The sequence below is a fragment of the Fopius arisanus genome, unplaced genomic scaffold (assembly GCF_000806365.1).
Source record: "Fopius arisanus strain USDA-PBARC FA_bdor unplaced genomic scaffold, ASM80636v1 scaffold00030, whole genome shotgun sequence".
Classification (NCBI taxonomy): Eukaryota; Metazoa; Arthropoda; class Insecta; order Hymenoptera; family Braconidae; genus Fopius; species Fopius arisanus.
The window spans coordinates 987,628-1,007,963 of NW_011887769.1; the positions used below are offsets into that span (position 1 = coordinate 987,628).

At 35.2% G+C, this 20,336-nt stretch overlaps 1 protein-coding gene across 1 annotated transcript in view; it reads right to left on the minus strand.

The window, feature by feature from the left end:
* The window catches only part of LOC105265520 (dipeptidase 1), a 79,440-nt gene that overhangs the window by 15,086 nt on the left and 44,018 nt on the right, over nt 1-20,336 (minus strand). The window contains exon 2 of the mRNA XM_011303052.1: nt 3,592-3,921. Within this exon, the coding sequence (XP_011301354.1) occupies nt 3,592-3,921 (330 nt within the window). The remainder of the gene's footprint in view (nt 1-3,591; nt 3,922-20,336) is intronic.

A 20,336-nucleotide genomic window follows, 5' to 3' on the forward strand; every position in this document is an offset into this window, starting at 1 on the left:
TTAAAGAGTACACGGAGAAAAAAATCTATGAAAAATGACGTGAGAGTTCAAGTCGATCTATTTTTACGGAATGTTCCGCGATTTTTAAGACTTCCGTAGATAATGGCCATAAACAAATAAGTGTTAATGATCTTTAATTACAGTAAATGAGAACAATTGCCGAAATAATGAAATAATACCCTTATGTACTCATGGACCGTAGAATTAGGTTCATACAATAAGCACACACATTCATCGGTTTGTTTAGTACAGCAGTTGGTTTAATAGTCAATTTGTCGTTTCACCGTAATGGGTAATTTTGCAATCCATCAGTCGGTCTGCCGAAGAGAACACCGCGAATAGTTATTGTCCACGATAATGTTTGATAGGTTCAATGATTGAACAATTGTATCTCTTCTTGAAAAAACTAATAAAAAAAATAATACTGAATCCTCTAGCATTTTGTCTGTCGAATTCGGAAAAAGTTATAATTTAATGATCCACGGGATTGATCACTACGACGATGTGCGTAATTGTGATCAATGTTGTAGAAGAAATTCAATTGATTCGGGAATCGGATTTCCCCTGAATATTCTTTTCAAAATTGTAGTCCACTAACTACTGTGGTACTTGTTTCACTCGTTATATCGACTATTGCTCTACCCAATACGCAATTTTATTTTATTTCATCCTACAGTTTCCGCGGTATTGCGCTTAAGATGGAAAACCGCTGTTTGGCATGTCCTATAAAAATTGTTGAACTTAAACTAGCTCAATTTCATCTAAAAACTATCCCAATTTTTTATATGATAGGTCAATCGATCCGAGGACGAGACGGACGATTAATTTAGCAAATTGGAAGAGTTCGGGTTCGGCCAATGCATGGGTGCATTGAATCTGCTGATTCGGCTTGATTCGGAAATGTCAAATGTGGGCCGATGCTATCCGGGGATGAAACCGTGTTGAGAATCGTAAAATCGATGAGCTTTAAACGTTAAAGTTCGAAACAAAACTAATTACAAACAATATTAATTCTATAATTAATTTCTAGTTAAAAAACAAAACTCTCAAACATAACATAATTATATATATTTAAAAGGATGTCAATTTAAAATTTAGGTGATTATTTAGTAGATTCACAGAGGGGATTATACCAGGCGCAGGCTGAACTGACCGCGAAACTCGTGTTTATGATCAGTAATAACCCGAATAAATAGCGTTAATGGATGGCTCGATGGTTATTATGTCCCAATAAATGTGAGATTAGATTCAGTAGGGGGCCTGATTCCCTCGTGAGTGAGGGTTAGTGAAAAATACGCGTCTCGCATGTGTCCTGGGTATTTGTGCAAACTCTGAGAGTGTGGTGCAGGTTTTCTGGCACCCGAAAAAATTATTATCGTGGTTATCTATGTGAGTCCTTATTTAAATGGCACAGTGACATTCGTAATACGAATTATTTTTGGTCATTAGAAGACATGACCGATTCACCGATCGAATATCTACGGGGAGAGATTCGAGACTGATTGGTGTCGCTCGGTTCTTCATTTCCACATAAAATGTCGATATTCATTTATTATTAATTTATTATTAATTAGTTTCAGTTCGATCTCTATACTTGGGAACATACGGGAAGGGGAATAAAGGCATCATAAGATCGCGTGAGATTCGCAGAAAAATTCCGATTTGGATTGGCACCAAATTGCTGGTGTGAATCTACTGAAAAATTACCGAAATTTTTACACTTAATTTAACAATTTCAATTTCATCAGTTGAAGTTAATGTATTTGTTATGTACTTTCATTATAGAATATAAAAACCGCACATGAAGAATATCTTAAATATATTGGTATATATTTTATTTATCGAATGCATTTTTTTGCGTTCATATGATGTTTACAACTCTAGTTAAAAAAAAAATCATCCTGTTGTATAATCGTGTGAAGTAATGGTCATTCACGAATTTTCAAAATAAAAAAAAAATAGAAAAAAATAGAAAAAAAAAAGAATAAAAAATAAAATAAAAATAAAATGAAATTTAAAAATAATTTTTTTTTTAATCGGAGGCGAAACTTTGGAATTTCCACTACGCTGCACAATTAATAATCGCCAGAATAAATTCAACAATACATTTTTTTGTATGAGGTCTGTTTTAATGGGAAGAGCATGATACTTTAGTAGTAATTTTTCGCAGACGTTTCTCTTGAGCCGGAGGAGTTGCGAAGAAGAGCGGAAAGAGCGGAAAGAGCGGAAAGAGCTTATAGCATTAAAAATGCCTGGAGATTGCAGCATAAGGATGAAGGGGAATCGTGCTGACACAAAAAGAGGTAAAAAAAATTGGGGGGAAGAGTACGCCGAGTGCACAGTGTAAACTCAGTTTGGGGGGGAGTTTGGGGATTTTGAATGTGTCTTGTGTGCAAGTGTGGAGATATGCCTGTTCTGATACTTCGGGTCTCCACGCACATCCTCTAGGGACACTTGGTTGCATTATGTATGGCATTCAGGCGTACGGAGGTGCATGCATTACAGCTTGGACTTGGGGATTTCTCGGCTTGTCAATGAATCTCTAGGACTTTCCCGTGCTCGAAGGGGTCTTCAATGTCGCTGTTCAAATTAGAATCAAAACAAATGTGCTCCGACAATATATTCAATGAAAATTGAAACTCAAGTTAAAATTTAAATGTTGTAAATGAAATCACAATTGAATCTCAAATTACTATTAAATTTTAAATAAACGTTGAAATGGAAATTTAAATAAAAATCGAGGTGGGAATTAGTATTGATTTAATGGAAATGAAAATTTAATTTTACAATGACTTTATAATTTACTGATTATGCAACCACGTGAATTATTTAGACCCACGTAAATTCAGGCAACAATTTCCATAAATTATCAAACCCTTGAAAATTCAATTAAATTCCATGCGCAATTACCATAATGAGTTTCAAAATTGAAGCTGTCTTTAAGATACACGAAAAGTGAAACTCGCGGGAACTTTCAAGACGAATGAGATCTTCGGTAAATTACTGCATTTTTAATTCATTTTAAATTCAACTCTGACAAAAAAATCAGTAAAGATTTGAGTCTTCAATAGCCTTAATGAAAATTCAATCGATAATAGAAAAAAGAATTTATTGTACGGCAAATTTAATGGAATTTAATATTCAATTTGTGGAGTGAATTTAGAAGTGCTGTGATCATTTTTCAAGATTACCACCTGCATCGAAATTCTAATTCATTTAGAACTGCCATATTATTTCGTAAAAACCGTAAAAACAGAGGAATTATAGTGGATAGCAGGAATTCGCCCGAAATTTTGCATAAACATTAACAATATTTTATCAGAAACAAGAACAGAAAACTTTTGATTTTCATAAAAATTTGCTTTCGGCTGTTGCGATATTTCGTTTTCTTAAGAGATCAGTAGACAGATATTTATGATTAAAGTGGAGAAAAGTGGAATTTTTAAAATTACTATTTGTATCATAAAAGTTCCTTTCGTGTACTGAAGCAACAAATAAATTATAAACGACGTAAAAGTGAAGTTGAATGATGAATGAATAAAAAACAAAATTAGTAGAGCAGGTATTTTGAAAATTGATTTACAAGGTTACCTGGCCACCGACCATCCCCTGGCGTAGCCTATGGAGATCTGTCTGACTCCACGCACTCTTGCTCCAGGGTGCGATCTGTCTGAGGTCCTTATCAAAATCAAACTCCCCAAGTTGATTGTGCACGAAGTTGCGTATGTTCCAGGGCAAATCATTGTGCCCATCAATGAGAGGTACTTCCGTGAGTACTTGACGTACCGTCTGGAGACGTTCACGTGTGGACGTTGGAATTGCGATTTCCCCATCAGCAGGACGAGGTCCGACCCGACCGACCCAATTACTGATTGTCAACAATATCACTGTCACTATCCAGACGCCATTCCTACCCGCCCCCTGTAACACAATATTGTCATTTTTCTGTTAAAAAATTTCACTTGAAATTACAAATGAAATACAACAAAGCGATGTGAAATTTTGGTGTTACTCTGTATTGACCAATCAATTGAATTCTTGAATCAATATTTAATCAATTGAATTAAATATTGTAGTAATCCGAAATTTTATTGTCCACGTGGAGCTGAAAAAACTTGAAAATGTGGAAAATTTAGACAAATGTCTCTCTGAATTTTCTACCTTATGAAAATTCAATGGTATTTCACGCAAAATTTTTATTGCGAATAATAAATTTAATTAGCAGTTTCAATGGAAGTTTAACTCCATCGGGTATTATTGAGAACTCAGGAGACATTATGCCCGAATTTTCAAGTGAAACCCCGGAATTATCAAGCTCCAGCTGTGGAATTTTCGAAAAATTTCCCGATGGAAATTAATTAGCTGCTTTTCAAATATGCCTCATCTTTCAACGTATTTCACGATAAATCTTCTGTGTGGCAGACAGACAAAAGAGATAAATTCAACAAAGCTTCAAATCAGAAATTTCCTAGAAATATTTTCAACGGAGAAAAAATAATGGGAAACGACAAAATATAATGATATAAATTATATCACGCCAAGTGTAGTGACATTGGAAAAACGATTTTCTAATTTTCAACAAATTGATGCATTTTAGCTGAAGCAAAATATTAACATCCTAGAGTACGATGTATTTCCATGTAATATCTATCATTCCGGTTCGTAGGAATTGATCATCAATGAAAAAAAAAAATTACTGCAAAGAGTGTTTTAAAAATCTCCAAAAAATGAAAAAAATATAATCGTCACGTAAATCTCGATTTTCATTTCCGCGCATCATCAAAAAGACTTTAGTACATTTTGTAACGAAATATATTATTTGCTGAGTCGAATTCTCTCTAAGAAATTTCTCTTCGTGCGTTCACGATCGTGTGCAATTATGCAAGCAAACATAATAAGCCGCTGGCAAAGGAAAAGCGTCGTCTCTGCCAACAAGTTATATTCCGGAATCTTCTCTGTTCACCCGAAGAATGATTTCTCGAATGAATTTCAAAGCTTCAACTCGTCTCCTTTCCACCCTCATCCCATCCTCATATTCCTATCCGATGTACCATCAGCCCCTGTACATGAATCCACTTCGGCCCTCATTTATACATAATCTCCTCTGATATAGAGAACAGGGAATAACTCAGCGACGGATCAACATTACAGCTCACATAATCGGCATATTTTATTCACAAACATCCGGCTGACGTTTTCATACATGAGATTTCATTGGAATACTCGGGTAATACCCCCGTAAACAATAACTACATAGAGAGAATTAAAAAGTAGAAATTACTATGCCACTAGAAGATATATACACTCAGAAGAAAAATACATTTTTGTCAAGTTTCCTCTTGTTTGTGTCGCCAGCGAAACATTTCAGTATTTATTACCGTATTTTTCTAGTCAAATCTTTTCCGAGGCATTACCATTGATTTTCAAGTGAATTTCTTGATTTCTTCTTGATTTTTTTAATTCGGCAATGATATCGCTCTCGAAGATGATTATCTAAATTATCGCTTTAGTGATAGTAATAGTAATAGTAATTTAATTTAAAAAATTAGTAATCATTGGAGGAGTTCGCCCAGGGCCATGTCAGCGTGATCATCCTCGGGGGCAACATTATTATGATAATTGTAACCTAATTTATAAATAATTCTATGGAGTTAATGAATATTTATAAAAAAATAAGGCGCACCGTGGAAATTAAACATCGAATGAAATTGAATGTCTGATAAATTGAAAATTCGGAGAAATTATTGCTCGAACTTTTGACTTTTTCACTGATTCTCAGAGCCGCATGGACTTGGAAATTGACAATTACTGGAAGTGCAATTTTCGAGTAGTGCATTAATATTTAGTAAAAGGATTTTCAGACTACACTTTATTAGGTCATATAGAATGATAATTACAAAGTAAATAAATATATAATATCGGCCAATTCTATATATTTCACAATTTCCTAAAAATATATAAACAAAAAGTATAAAAAAAGGGTTTATATATTTTTAAAGATGTAAATTGAGTCAACTTAGACTTTTTTCCATTTTGGAATTGACTTTTGACAAAGACGTTGATATTAATCGAGATTGTGGATCTTATCTCCAGTGGAAATGCATTTTTCAGTGGCTCAAGTTAAATGAGAAAGTATGAGATGTTTCCAGTGTGGACTTCAATTCGGAGTCCCTTGACTGATCGTTTTCATCGGTGGATGATGGATCGCGCCGCGGGTTTTCTTTGGTGATTAAAAAAGGAGAGGGCACGGGTTCATGACACTTGGATGGGAAAAAGTTTCACGGATGGGAATATTTTGTCTGGGTGATTCATCGCTGCGGGTTTTCAGGTTGAGTAGAATTGTGAAGGCGAAATTTCACGCTGAATTGAGTAACATTTCCCATTTTCCCTTTTCCTATTTTTTTTTTCTAAATCCCAGATATCGAAACGTGACTTTAAAATCTGAGCTTGCAATGCGGATAAAAAATTTATTCTCCATTCAATTTGCGCATCTACGGTGAATAAATTAAATATACTAGACTGCAGTGTATTTTTTTTTCACAAGATAAATTGATGAATTTTGTCATTTCCGTTAATCTCTTTTCTCCTATAAGGAGAAACCAAACTATTAGCGAATTGGCTTCCATAATATTCCAACGGAATAATCCTTCTATCTAGATGAGTGCTTTCGGTTATAATCTAATCCAGAATATCAGATCCATTGAACTTGTTAAGCTCATTAGTAGCGAAAGCAGAACATCAAGATAAGCTAGATTCAGAATTTTCATTGGAATCGTCGGACTTTTAAGGAGATCGTACGCCACTGACAAGAATATAAAATGTTAAGTATATCTGTATATGATATCTCTCTAGAAAACTCGATGTAACGAAAAGTGTTACCATTGTTCGTCGCATAGCTTAGTTTACAAAAATATATTTTTAAGAAATTGCGGATGAAAAATAATTTAAAAAAATAATTCTTTATTGATAATTACGACAAAAATTAACGTTCTGGGACGATTGCGGAATAGTTGCGTAAAATTTTTCTTGACAATTTTTCATTTAGGAATAATTTGTTTTCCTGCACGCGAAGAATTGAGATAGAAATTTGAAGAGTTTAATCGGTGGAAATATCAGGATTTCCTTTTGAATCTGAGACACGGTAAAATAACAACTGTGGCTCGATGGAAAAGTAGTCTCGGCAGTAACTCTCAAAAGGGACAGGTGAAACTGTTTCTTCAACTTCCTATGACGCCGGCGTGCGTTCCTTCCGCAACTTCCGTCGGAAATTCCGACTAGACATCCTGTCGTGTCTTCGACTTGCCTCAACATGGTGCTCACATCAGCGTCTTTGGTGCTTGTAGAAGTGTTTCCTTGTTCAGGTCACCGCACACGGAACCTCCTCCAGTGCACCAATTAGCGATGTCAGGGATTCTTCATCACAGAGACTATTTCCTGGTTAACGAGTCAGACCTGGGTGCTTGAAAAATCTTCGGCCTGAATATTTTCGAGTTTATGGAGTGAAACACCAGTTCTTCCGGAAATTTAATCCCCATTTTTTTTACAAATTATCGTAGCACGCTGTATTGCTGCGCTCAAAAAAAAAATGTTAGTTCTGGATTAAATTACTGGTGTCAAGTAAATTTACTTGGCATGAGTAAATCTATGTAGATATTTATGCTTGAAATGTGGGAATTCTCTTGTAGGTTGTGAATTTACTTGGCAAAAGTCATTATTTTTTTCCGTGTACAGAGCAAGGGAAATTTATTTTTAATTAAGAACTCTCCATTTTTGCGTCCCTGCAAACGATTTGTAGGTCTTTATCGCAAGAATTATGCCAGGGAAAAATATACAGGAATGTTTATGCGTTTACCCTCCAATTTTTCAGCTGGAATTTGGTATTTTTATAAAAATTTTCCGAAAATATCGAATTTTTAAACGTAAACTTTTATTTTAAATTTTGAATGAAACTATATTGAGATGAAAATCAGGGAAAATTTCCCAGGGAATTAATTCTTTGACGTATTTCTATTAAAATCTTTGCTTGAACATAACAAATTACGAAACAATTAAAATTTCTCGCGATTGCACAACTGAAAATCCCAAAATTCATGAAAGAAATTCAAACGAAATCTCTGAATTTCAATTCAATAATTCTTTGAAAATTCACATTTATAAAATTTCCATACATTCTATCATTATTTATTCCTAAAATATTCAATTTTCATTACTTTTTCTCTAAATTGTCTTCAATATTGCTCTCTGCAAAATGAGAAAAAACGATAAACACAAGAAGCATAATAATTTACTTGCTATGAATTAATTACATCGAAAATGATTTGTTCAAATTGTATTGTTAAATTGATATTTTTCCTTGCACGAAAAATTAGCATCGAACGTTCTCCGAAGGTTGAATTTCCTTCTACCATTGAATGTCTCGGCAGAGAGAGTACAATGGTCTCCATAAATAATTGAACCGGGTCAGGACAGTATTTTCCCGACATTAATAATGTTGATTTGAGCCCCCACTGGCAGTGGCTCTTTCATTTTGTTAACAATTCTACTAACCCAGGGATAACGCAGAGTTTTTCTCCCTGGACAGTGGGTCGAGTGGCCAAAGAGGGATTGCCCAGTGGGTTTTCCACCCACCGTGAACGTTTATTACATTGGCGGTTTGATTTATCGGAGTAGCCGGATAAATCGAAACCACACACGTGGACAATAATACATGTTGACCACGCGAGTCACTTCGAAAATATTGTAGAGATAGAGAAAAGAAGTGTGCAACTGATAAACACGGGGATAAAAAATTGTAAGAAATTATGAGAGCTCCATCAACAATGCTCTTCCACTTTGTACCATTACACTTCATACTTCACATATATTTTCAATCGTTAAAAACATTCCATCCTCGGAAAAATATGTTTTTATTACTCGTTTTTTTTTATCAATTCCCAAGAATAAAGATTAATCGGCCAGGTTGAAAGTGGAGGTTCTAGGAATTATTTATCTAGACAAAAATTTCCTGGAGAAAATCCCCTGAAAATAAAGTTAAAAATAAATTCATAGGGTTATATGTTGTACGTCACTAATGACTGTCATTGCGATATCACTCAAGTATCTTTGAAACGTCATTCAAGAGTTACACTAGTGCAAACATGATGAAATAAATCGTGAAAATGAAGGATATCGATAAAATTGGTAAAGGCGACTTTTCGTCAATACCGCCCAAGTACCTTTCAATTTTTTTTTCCTCCACATAAATATTTGATCTCTCGATCTGCCTTTTTTTCGAATACTTCCGATTAATACATCTCGTATAATCCCCAGTTCAAATAAAACGATAAAAAATAATACAGTAAACAAAACAGACGCATCGGATGAAGTAAAAGTGAAAAAAAAATATCTCAACGAGAGCTCCTCTCACGTGAAATATAACAAAAAAAAAAATAACAGCTACTGTAATGGCGAAAATAAACTTTTACGTATTGCGCCCGAGTGATTATACGACACAAAATGGAGAAAATGCAAAATAAATTTGTTTTTCCAGTGATTTTTCAGGGATTTTGACCGGGGGATTGTTTGTGGAAGATTTTGTCCAGGAGATTTTTTTTTGGGAATTTTTTTTAAGAGGATTTTGGTCGCGGGATTTTGTCCAGGATATTTTTTTCTGGGTGAATAACGCCGGACAGTAGGCGAAATATTCAATCAATTTTACGAAATTATTCGGCGGTATTTTTGGATATATCTGGAGAGTACAGGCAAAATTGCAAGTTACTGAAGAGGATCGATGAGGTTCAATCAATTATTGAAAAAAAATAATTCTACCGTAGGTGATAGGAAACTTTTGTCATTGACGGCGTATTTTTATCTGAATTTTCCAAAATTGATGATGATGATATGATTTTTATGGCACTGACTGAAATGTCTTGCGGCCGTTCCAAAATTGATGAAGAGCGAAAAAACGGGAATCGGCGAAAAATCGACGTGCGCAGCTGTGCGCAGAGACAACATTACGGTCATTAACATGGTGGGGGTGAGCGCGTAATTTTCAAACGTATATGTAATAGAGAGTTGTACACTCCATCAAGCAAGTTACCCTAAAATTTATAAATCAATTACAACTATTGAACCGAAGGGAAATTAAATTACGCAAAATGTCACACGCATTCTCTTCCAGAAATTTCCCAAAATTCATAAATTAATTGCAATTGTCAAAGTAAAGAGAAATTCAATTACGGAAAATGTCACAAGTTTTATCTTGCAAAAATACGTATTTCCCACCCAGTCCGTTGAATAAAGCAATTTCACAATGACTGGATTAGCCTAATTTCTAATAAACAGATAACGCTAAAAAAATTAATAATTTTGCAAAACGTAAGTCACGTAAGTTCACCCGATAAGAGTAATGATTCCTCTCATTGCATTATTTCGTGTCTCCGCGTAAATCGGCCTGCTTCTTCATAAAATTATCAATAATAATAAATAAATCAGGTCAATACAATTAATTCGGTTCACCTGTCAAATGAATTCATTCAGATAATCTTCGTGTATTTGTTTTCCCCTCGGAGTTTGTAGATCACTTCTTCCCCCAATAACGCTAATTAGATTCCGCAATTATTCCGCACTATAAAATAATAAGCGTATGCTCCAGTCATCAGCAATAATTAATTTTTTTTAATCATCCATTGCATATTTCCACCACCTGGGGCACTCACCTGACTACTCTAGCGTCATTAAGAAAGCCACTATCCTCCCTAGCTTTCCCTCTGGTGTTCTTATCGTAAATATCTTTCAACGCTTTTGAGAGCAAGTTTTCTGGGAAAAGGAGAAGTACCACAAGAGGACAAAAAAATATGGAGGTTACCACTGGCGCAGTTCCAAATCATTACATCTCCGTGAATTGAAAAACAATTGCATACCTTTATATTGCCTATTTGGCTATCGTTTAATGGCCAGAATATTTTTAGAGATAGTAACGAATGTTATATTTCTGTTTTCTTCATGCAGTCCATGGTAATACCATACAAATGAAAAATATTAATTAAATATAAAATTTGCAGGCGGTGAGAAAGATAAAAATTACACTGAAACTTGATGATCAATTCATGAATCGTCATTGTTGTGTGGATTATGTACGATAAAGAGTAATGTACAAGAATGTTCGCGCGGAAATTTCAATTAATAATAAAGTTTAATATCTTCATTATGAATTATAATCGGGAGAAATTTTTTTCATCTTGAAAATAATCACTTCTCTGATTTGAGTCTCACTTGAGTTTCAATTCAATAGAAGTTTATTTAATTTGAACTGCCAATATCGTCTTCAGCATGTTCTACATAAATGAAAGAATATATATGCAAGAAGAAAAAAAATTAACAACAAATGAGATGTGAGTTTCGTAAATTCGAGGCAAGATGTAATTCTGCGAAGAATTAAGAAAGAATCCAGAATTTTTACGACAGTATTATTCATTTTTTCAGCAATGTGGACATTAACGGAAGATAATGACACTTTCAAAGATGGCCCTTTTGTGGCTTTCGTCTTAATCTATAAAAAATCTTTATGAAATAATTGGCTGCGTTCCTTTAATTCGAAGATGTTGACTAGAAACTGGCCTCGAAAAAAAATGCACTTATTCTAGTTTAGCACTTTGTTAATGATATAATGTCGGGATATATTGTTTCTATGCGAAAGGAGAATGCAATTAGGTAATTTGATATAACGCACCATCACAGTTTATTTGAAAATAGTCAGAGAACTTGAGACGTACGAAGCTTTTATCCTTCTGCCTCGATGTCACCTTTCTTCCTCCACAACCCGTTACTGAAGAACTGTCAGATGAAGTTGATTAATATTCCAGTTTCGACCTGGATTGCCGGGAATATTCATATTGCGTAGCAGTCGGTTGTAGTCGGGGGTAAAAGGCGAAGTGGTACTCCTCCTTACCCAAAACTTTGGGTTTTCAAGTGGAAAGCTGAGGTAAAATAGCCCTGTGGATTTATCCATCCATCTTCCAACCCGTTTTCCCTCATTCCACTTTCCCTCTTCCAACCCTTTGTAATGATCAAGTTTACCCTGACAATGTATGAATAGAATACGATACTAACGGTGCTTCACTGATTTTGGTGATGTGCTCAGTCGACTGCGAGGTCCGTTCATTTTCCTAATCTATTCAATCTTCTCAGCAAGTCATCCAACTATTCTTCCATGACCTATTCTCACACGAATAGAAATTCTCACATATAATACCACGGCCGTTTTGAAATTATCCGATGTATCACAATACGTTCGGTGCAAACAAATTAACTTGCCTAGTTTTTCATATTACAATATTCCCAGCGCGAATGGTTTTTCTGGGGAAATTGAAAAGCTCCTTTGTTTCTGGGAATTTAGAGGGAAATATGGGATTAATTTTGAAGCTCGAGTTGTATTCGGGGGATTATTTTTCGAGATTACATTTAGGCTAATCAACATTTTTGTAACATTTAGCTATTGTATTTCGTCCATAATTTATTTTTTCTCAACATGATCAAATTTTTCGTTTTATCAATACTATAGATGTGCTTTATAAATTTTCCTATGCGAGATTATCGTCTTCTTTTGACGACATTTTTGCATCCCTTCGGAAAGAAATTCATTCGGAGAATTGTTTTTATAGATAGTATTCGTTTGTGACACAGAGTGTAAAATTATTGTGTAAAAATTATGTGAAAAATTATATCTTTTCTTAATAGTGTGGAATTGTCACTCAAATTTTAAGATAAAAATTTATCAACAGCCCCTTGCTCCAATGACTATTTGCAATGATAAGAAAACCGGTGAAATTGATGAGCACTTGAAACTCCAGGAAAATTTGAAAATGGAAATGTTGTTATTGATTGATTGAGTAATTAAATAATTCATTGTTCTTATGAATACGCAAGGAAGATAAAGTTATTACCGAGTGTAGTCGTTTTTAAAAAGAGTCACTATAAAAGTTTAACGATTAATTAAGAAAACTTCTGGGCATGTCAGTTGTTCCTGAAAAATGGTCAAATTGATGAACAATGGAAACTCCAGGACCATCGGTCTCGAAGTCAGAGGCAGCTCGAGTGTACCACCGACAGAGGAGAGTACTCAAGCTCAGACTAATTACGCTCCAGGTGTGGCCATTGGATCCTCAAGAGGCCAAACTCCTGCTAGACTACGCAATTCAAGTGTATCTTCTGATACTGTCGTCTAGTTCAATCTACATGTAGAGGAACCAGATGCGCAGCTGGATACATCGTTACTTTGATGATCAGCATCAATCTATCGACTGGTCCATCGTCGCAACGTCAAGCGGACAGATTCAATTTCGCTGTTAAATATTTTTCAACCGAAAATCTTTCATCTGTTGCTATTCCAATTAAATCTTTCATGACAGCCGCTGTCAATGGCCGTTCGGAATTTCCGAGAGAAATTTGAATGAACCGCAATTTATCGCTTCACTTTTTCCTCAAAATAAACAACGTTTAATCGAGACTGAATTAATAAATAATTAGAAATTTCTGGAAAATATATTTGGACAATTGAGAGGCAAATATTTTGATATTTCAGATTTCGATGTCAAGATGAATGCAATTTTACAGTGAAAATTTTTATTAGATTATTTTATTTTATTTTTTTGTCCTAAATCGAGTTCACTGTCATTGCCCTAGAAATTGATGGTCAAATGCCAACGAAATTCATGAAATTCCATGGAAAATATTGCTGTAATTCTCATTAGTGTGGTATTCACATGAATTTAGAGAAAAAATAATTATGAAAATTCAAGGTTTAGGTAGACTTCAGTAGAATTCATGAGTGTGTAGTGGAAGTAAGATAAAAAATTCACAACATGGTTGAATATTCAATGAAACATGAATATTCAAGAACTCAATGAATATTTTATCGATTTCCAGATCATTTCAACAGGAAAATAATGACAGACAAAATATTTGAGATTTAATGGAAAGTCATGCACATCTAATCAATTTTCCATTATTAGAGGCGAAAAAAGGAGATGGGTAGAGATAGATCGATCTCTATTCATTGCTGCTGCTTTTACAGTTTTACATTTCGCTATGTGCATCAGCGTTCTTTCTTATATATTTTTATGCGTCTTAGCTAACATATAGAGCATTTAAATACGTATCTTACTCAAAATATCGAAATATTACTTGAAGTACTTCAAGTATATCGACCTTCAGGTCTTACATGCCTGGTATGACAATTCTTTCGTTGATCTTTGTCAATTGAAGAAAGTTTTATGAGATTCAATTGCAATAAATTTCTACGAAATTTATCTCCTTTTTCATCTTATCATTGGTACAAAAATTTCTGAATGGCGAAAAAAAATTACCAACACAGCGAAATGGCAGGGCTAATCTTGCAATAAATTTCTTTTCTGAGAATGTAATTAATCTATTGATACGATGAAAATTTCCAGGTGCACTATAAGTTGAGGGAGAATTTTTTGCCCTGGTGAGCTTCTTAATACATAACCCTCTACACAATTTTGTGCTTGCGGCACGAGAAACTCTGGACAATAGAAGTGTAGTACGGGAGAGAAGGGTAAACCCTTTTCCATAGTATTACCAACGATACACTGCCTCTCCGAGTTTATTTTTCCCTAGAATGAGGCATTTCTCGGTGACCGATTATAAAAAGACTGTGACCCCGATAATCCCCTCTGTCCTTTGAGGTAGCCGTCCTGCAGGCCATTTTTTTTTATTCTTCGCATAAAAATATCTTTTCTTTGAGGCCGTGTCTAGCTAGAACCACGGCACGTCCAATATGGAGCAAAGTGTTATCATTAAATTGTCATTCTCAAAGTCTCATGAAAAACAGTTTGAGCCATTCGGGAAATTGCATCTGGGTGAAGTATGTTAATTCATTTAATAAAATTTTAAAGTGAGTTCAGAAGAGACCAGGAAAGAATTTACATTTAAATTTTCATTTTCTTCGTATTATCCTCGTAATTGTGCGACGGATGAGACACCTGCGCGAACATCTTCATGATGAAAATACGGTCTAGGTTGGTTATATCTTCCTTCACCGTCTAAAGTGCATTTTACTCATTTTCTTCAACCGAAACCAGAGCACGGAGTAAACCTTATTTCTATTTCTGAAATGGAAATCGCTGTAGCAACAGACTTTGGTAAATATGAGATTGCTGTACTCTTGAATTCTCTCCATCCGCCTGCAATGAGACATGAACATCATTTTCATGATGCGCTGTTGAAATTTTTGAGCCATTTCAGGTACTGCTCCGTGGGAATTCGTTATTTTGGGAATTACTATTCCATTTGCGATCGCAGCGTTTGAAAGGGAATCTTTTTTCTTTTCGTATTGCTACCCTCTCTGAGATGAAGGTTTATGAAGAAATTAACTTCATTATCCATAAACAGTTTTCTTCGGTTTTTACGATTTTCCTTTCGCACTAAATCATTCTCATGTTTTAGCTAAATTTCCAATTTCGTTTAATTTTTCTGTTTTCAAAGCAAATTAATAAGAGTATTTATATGGCATCTTGAAGAACATTTTATGCTCTTTGAAATGGTTTCCGGTGTATCGGATTTAGATGCGTTTTTGTAGAGTTTATTAAAGTTTCCATTTTTCATCGTTTCGTCACCCTCTCAAATTCGGATTAATTCCCAATTATCGTAATATTGAATGTAATTTATGGGAAAGGGTTATGTTATAGATTTGATCGAGAGTTATCGGTCATAATGTGCCGAATTCCTCGCGTCACGTTTTGAAAAAGATTCTAGGACACTTTTTCACTCGACGAAATCGCAAATTGGGGCAAAATCTTCCTGAGGATAAATATATCAAGAAAGATTATGCGTTTGCCCACAAAACTGATGAACAGTTTTAAAAACGAAATGCAGAAAGAAATATGAAATTCAATATGAATGAGAATAATATAAAACTTCAGTATTATATGGATTTTCATTTATGAATTACACAATATATTACTTAGTAATTCCTGTCTCCAAACTCGAGAACAATCGTCAAGTAATTACTGTAATGTTACCCGTGTTGATTATTACTTGACTAGAAATTTTTTCTGCGTAGGACTCATCAAGTGGAATTCATCTCAAATTAATTTCGCGAGAAAAAATTCTCCCTGCATTTTTTTTTCCCTGAGAGATTTTGTGGCAGATCTACTCCGGGAGAAAGCGTCCAATTAAATATGATAACGTTTGATATCTTCGTAAATACGCATATATTTGATTTTCATGAAACTCACGAAAGACGGTCTAATATTTGATTTTTGTATCAACATCAAATCGATAAAAATTTAATGCGTCGTCACCCTAGAGTTACTTCCATTGGCACTTGTGATCGAGAATCGAGTGCGATAAAGTGACAAATACCTGGAATCCGTATTTTTTATCGGTGTCCTCTCAGGGTTAGTGGAGCGGACAGATGCAAACGCGAGATTGGAAAACACAAAGTCCGAAAATCCCAGCGATAATCGTCGTTGCGCAATTCCGTGGCTGTTTGCCACTGTGGATTAATCAAGGTCGAACGAGCTTTCGGTCAGTCTGGAGTTTCACAAGGTTTCTCGGGTGAGTAGGAGTCCATGTTGACCAATGATCCGTACGTGCATACGTTTCTCTTTCTCGTTAGTGAATTACCCGGCGATTACTGGGGACATGTTTTCATTCAAATTCCGGTGCTCCTCGGTTTTTCACCCGGAAATACCAGCCCTGCCCAAATCGATTCAGAAAAAATGATTTTGCCTGGACCGGTCTACTCCCTCCAGGTATCAGAGTATTTACTATTTGAGTTCGACTCAATTTTATTCTTTCCTTTTAATAATTATTAAAATGAATAATAACTCAGTAAAATTTGGATATTAGAGAGAGTTCTTATATATGTCCATTACTAAATAAGCTTTTAAAAAATATGTGAATTTTGTAATTCCTAATAATTAATTAGAGTTTGATTGAAAAATAGCAAAGAGGAAATAGTAATTATAGAAAAAAGTTTAATATTGAATGCTTTAATCAACATTAAACTGATTAGATTCAACTGCATGCAAAGTATCAAAATAATGTGAGAGGATATTTTTCATTAATCTAGAAATGTCCAACATTTATTGCCCCTTTAATTTAATTTCAATATATTTTCTCGTTTTCATGAATCGAAGACACCTGAATGAACCTTTCATTAGTTCAGCTGCATTATGTATTTATTTATCCTTCTTTTATGTGGAGCTTTGAATTCATTTCGATGAATTCCAGAATACATGCGCAATTTATCGTATTTAATGAATACATTTTTCAATATAATTGACGGATTTCCATTTCAAATGAATTTTATTATTTCCTATTTGAAAAGAGGGGTTTATTTAACTCCAATAAGTGATTTCCGTGGCGGTAAGAAGTACTGGGATATTCTAGAAGATTGTTAAAGCACCTGAAGGGGATGCACAATCATAAAAGGTCTCGTGAGTTCTGGAGTCTCGAAGATATTCTGAAACGATTTATCAGTGCGTGCAAAATAGAGCTTTTCGCACTGTGTCCGAATTTCCTAAGAAGTACCCCGATTTTTCAAAGAAATGGATATCACAAATTATATTATACTTTAGTTGTCGGTTTAATTTTTTTTTTTACATCAGTTTCGATTTACACTTTTTATGTAATTTAATCCCACTCGCAGATTACCTTCGTTCATGCAATTTCGTGCTCGCCATCATTAAAAAATGGATTTGGAAGTATTTGTTCGAATTTATAAACAATATATAAAAAATCTATATGAAACAAATACGTGAAAATTTCCGATATTTTTTCCATACAAAAAATAATTAAGTCTATAGTTTAAAAAATAATCAAAAAGATAGTCTGCGAATCGTTATGAAATATGAAAAAAGAGTAAGAAAAAAAAAAACAACAGTAATTTTTGTAATGTTAAGTAATGTTTATGCAACCAAAGAGGCCGAAGAAAATTCCATTAACTCTGTTCTTGTACTTTGTTGTTGTATTTTAAATCGATTTTTATCGATGGGAGCGACGATAGAAGTGGGAACTGTAGCCAGTCAAATATTTGTCTCCTGAAAATTGAGTAATTTGCTCCGGCATACCCCGCGATAATGCACAACTAGCTGTAGAAGGATCTGAATGCGTGGTTTGAGTGTTCCACCGCGACGGATCAGTAACTTTCAGTTAAAGTCGTCGGTGGCATCCGTGCGACAGGCTATTACGTTATGCCGTTGCCAGGAGAACGCTCCACACAGAGTATCACACCCCCCAACCAACCACCCACCACCCACCACCCACCGTTCCCCCTCCTGTGCTCCGGAAAACCGACGACTCAGGGAGAGAAGGCCCTTCTATGTACATACGTGCCAGTTGTATGCACATAACTGGGCTCCTCCGGGCGCCAACCCTCAACGGCATAACACATCGCGTTCATATATCGCCAATGTACATAAACATGCAACACTGCGGCACATAGTGCTGTACTATGGTGTGTGCCACGGCCAGACAGCGGCTCAATCACGCGGCAGTTGAGCCGGACGCGTCACACGAATTTTGTTTTCCCGCGAACACCAAAGTTACGAAGGAAATACTCCCCAAAAATTATTACTACATCACTTGTTTACATAGAGATTTTTTATTTTTCGATTGATTTGTACGACTTGTTTTCCGAACACTGGAAATTTTTGCTGCATTGTTATGGCTTGTGAAGTTGGGTTGGATCGAAGGCTTGTGATTGGTCGAGCGCGGAGAGTCAATTCTGATTGGCCGATGAGAGGCGTGAAGTTGACGCTGACGAATGCGCGGCATATTCGAACACTCCAATTATGGAAAATAAGAAAATAGATTGACCTTTTAGGGGGGTCAGGCATTTCAAGGATTCAAGGTATTAGACAATTCAAGACTTTTAGGTCGAAAATCTTCGAGAGTTCTCTGTATGATAAACATGTGGGAGGATTCAGCTGCAATGCGGTATAATAATTTAAGTCAGTTCTATAGACCGGATTTTTTAAAAATCTGAAGGAGATAACGAAATTTTGTTAATAATCTTTTTTGTAGCTTTCCTTTTTCTCTACAATAAACATCACGACTATAATTTCAATATTAGCTATTATTTCCGAGATATTAAAAAAAACCGGTGGACATTAATCTTTCAAAAAAATCGTGGAATTGCTATGTCCGTCCAGAGAATGCATGAAAATTTTCTTGTTTACTATTGAAAGAACAATGCCTGCGGTATAGAAGAAGAAGTGAGGATTACTTTCATTCTTTTCTTGCAAGGCAGACATAGTAACAACAAATTTATCATTTATTATCCATTGCTCTGATTTTCGCGAGTGTCCGAAAATGTAATTACCTCCACTTTGTTTTCAATTTTTCTCCGCACTTGGTGTCACTTGATGTCACTTGGTGTCACCCTGCCAAAAATTATCTCTGTTTTCTCACCATTGATCATTTTCAGCGCAGCCGGGTTTCGGGTCAATGTTAGAACTAACTTCTACTTGTTAACTTATCCATAAAGCGCCATAAAGCTTTGTCGCACTGCGTTAGCGAGTTAACACCTCTCAGGGTACAGTGCCCACATCCAAAGTTGCAGGACAACTTTTTGAATCACTCCGGATCTCGCTGTTTGCTGAACGATATCCATATCATTATTCCAATATTTATGTTGTCGAGAATTTCCATAACTTTAGTGGACAGCTATTCCCATTCCACTTGTGAACTCGAGCGGAAAATTCCCAGTCGACATTTCATCGGATGTTCCATCAATCCCCGATGTTTATCCCGCTATTAATTAATCAGAGTTCATTAAGTTGAAAGGGTTTAGAGGGAAAAAAAATTACGGGTTCGAGAAGAGATGGAACGGGAGTATCTGACCGGAGAAAGTATTAAAAAACCATCCGGAACCGCCAATATCCTGAGCTTCTCCGCTGCTATCGATTACTCTTAAAATTCCAAGGAAAATGCCTTCCACTATTAACTCTTCACAAATTTAGATCGCATTTATCAGTAGATTGCTGAATATTTAATATAATTCCAATTCACAAATCCGTTCCATGCGCCTCATTATTTACAACATATCAGTGCTCCATAGAACAAAAAATACACTGAGCAAAAAAAAAGATATACCACTCAAACACTTGTCGCCCTCACGAAAATAATCACTTGTACCAATTGAAGTGCCCCAACAATACTAAATAAAATATAACCATAATGTGGTAGAAATTTCGAAGACTCTCACCAAAAATTCGAGTGGAAAGTTTTCACCAGTGGATTTTCCCAAGAAAAATATGAAAAAGTACGCTGTAACCCTGATCTTCTGATTGCCGATGTGCTGAATAAACTTTGCTCATCTCTATGGC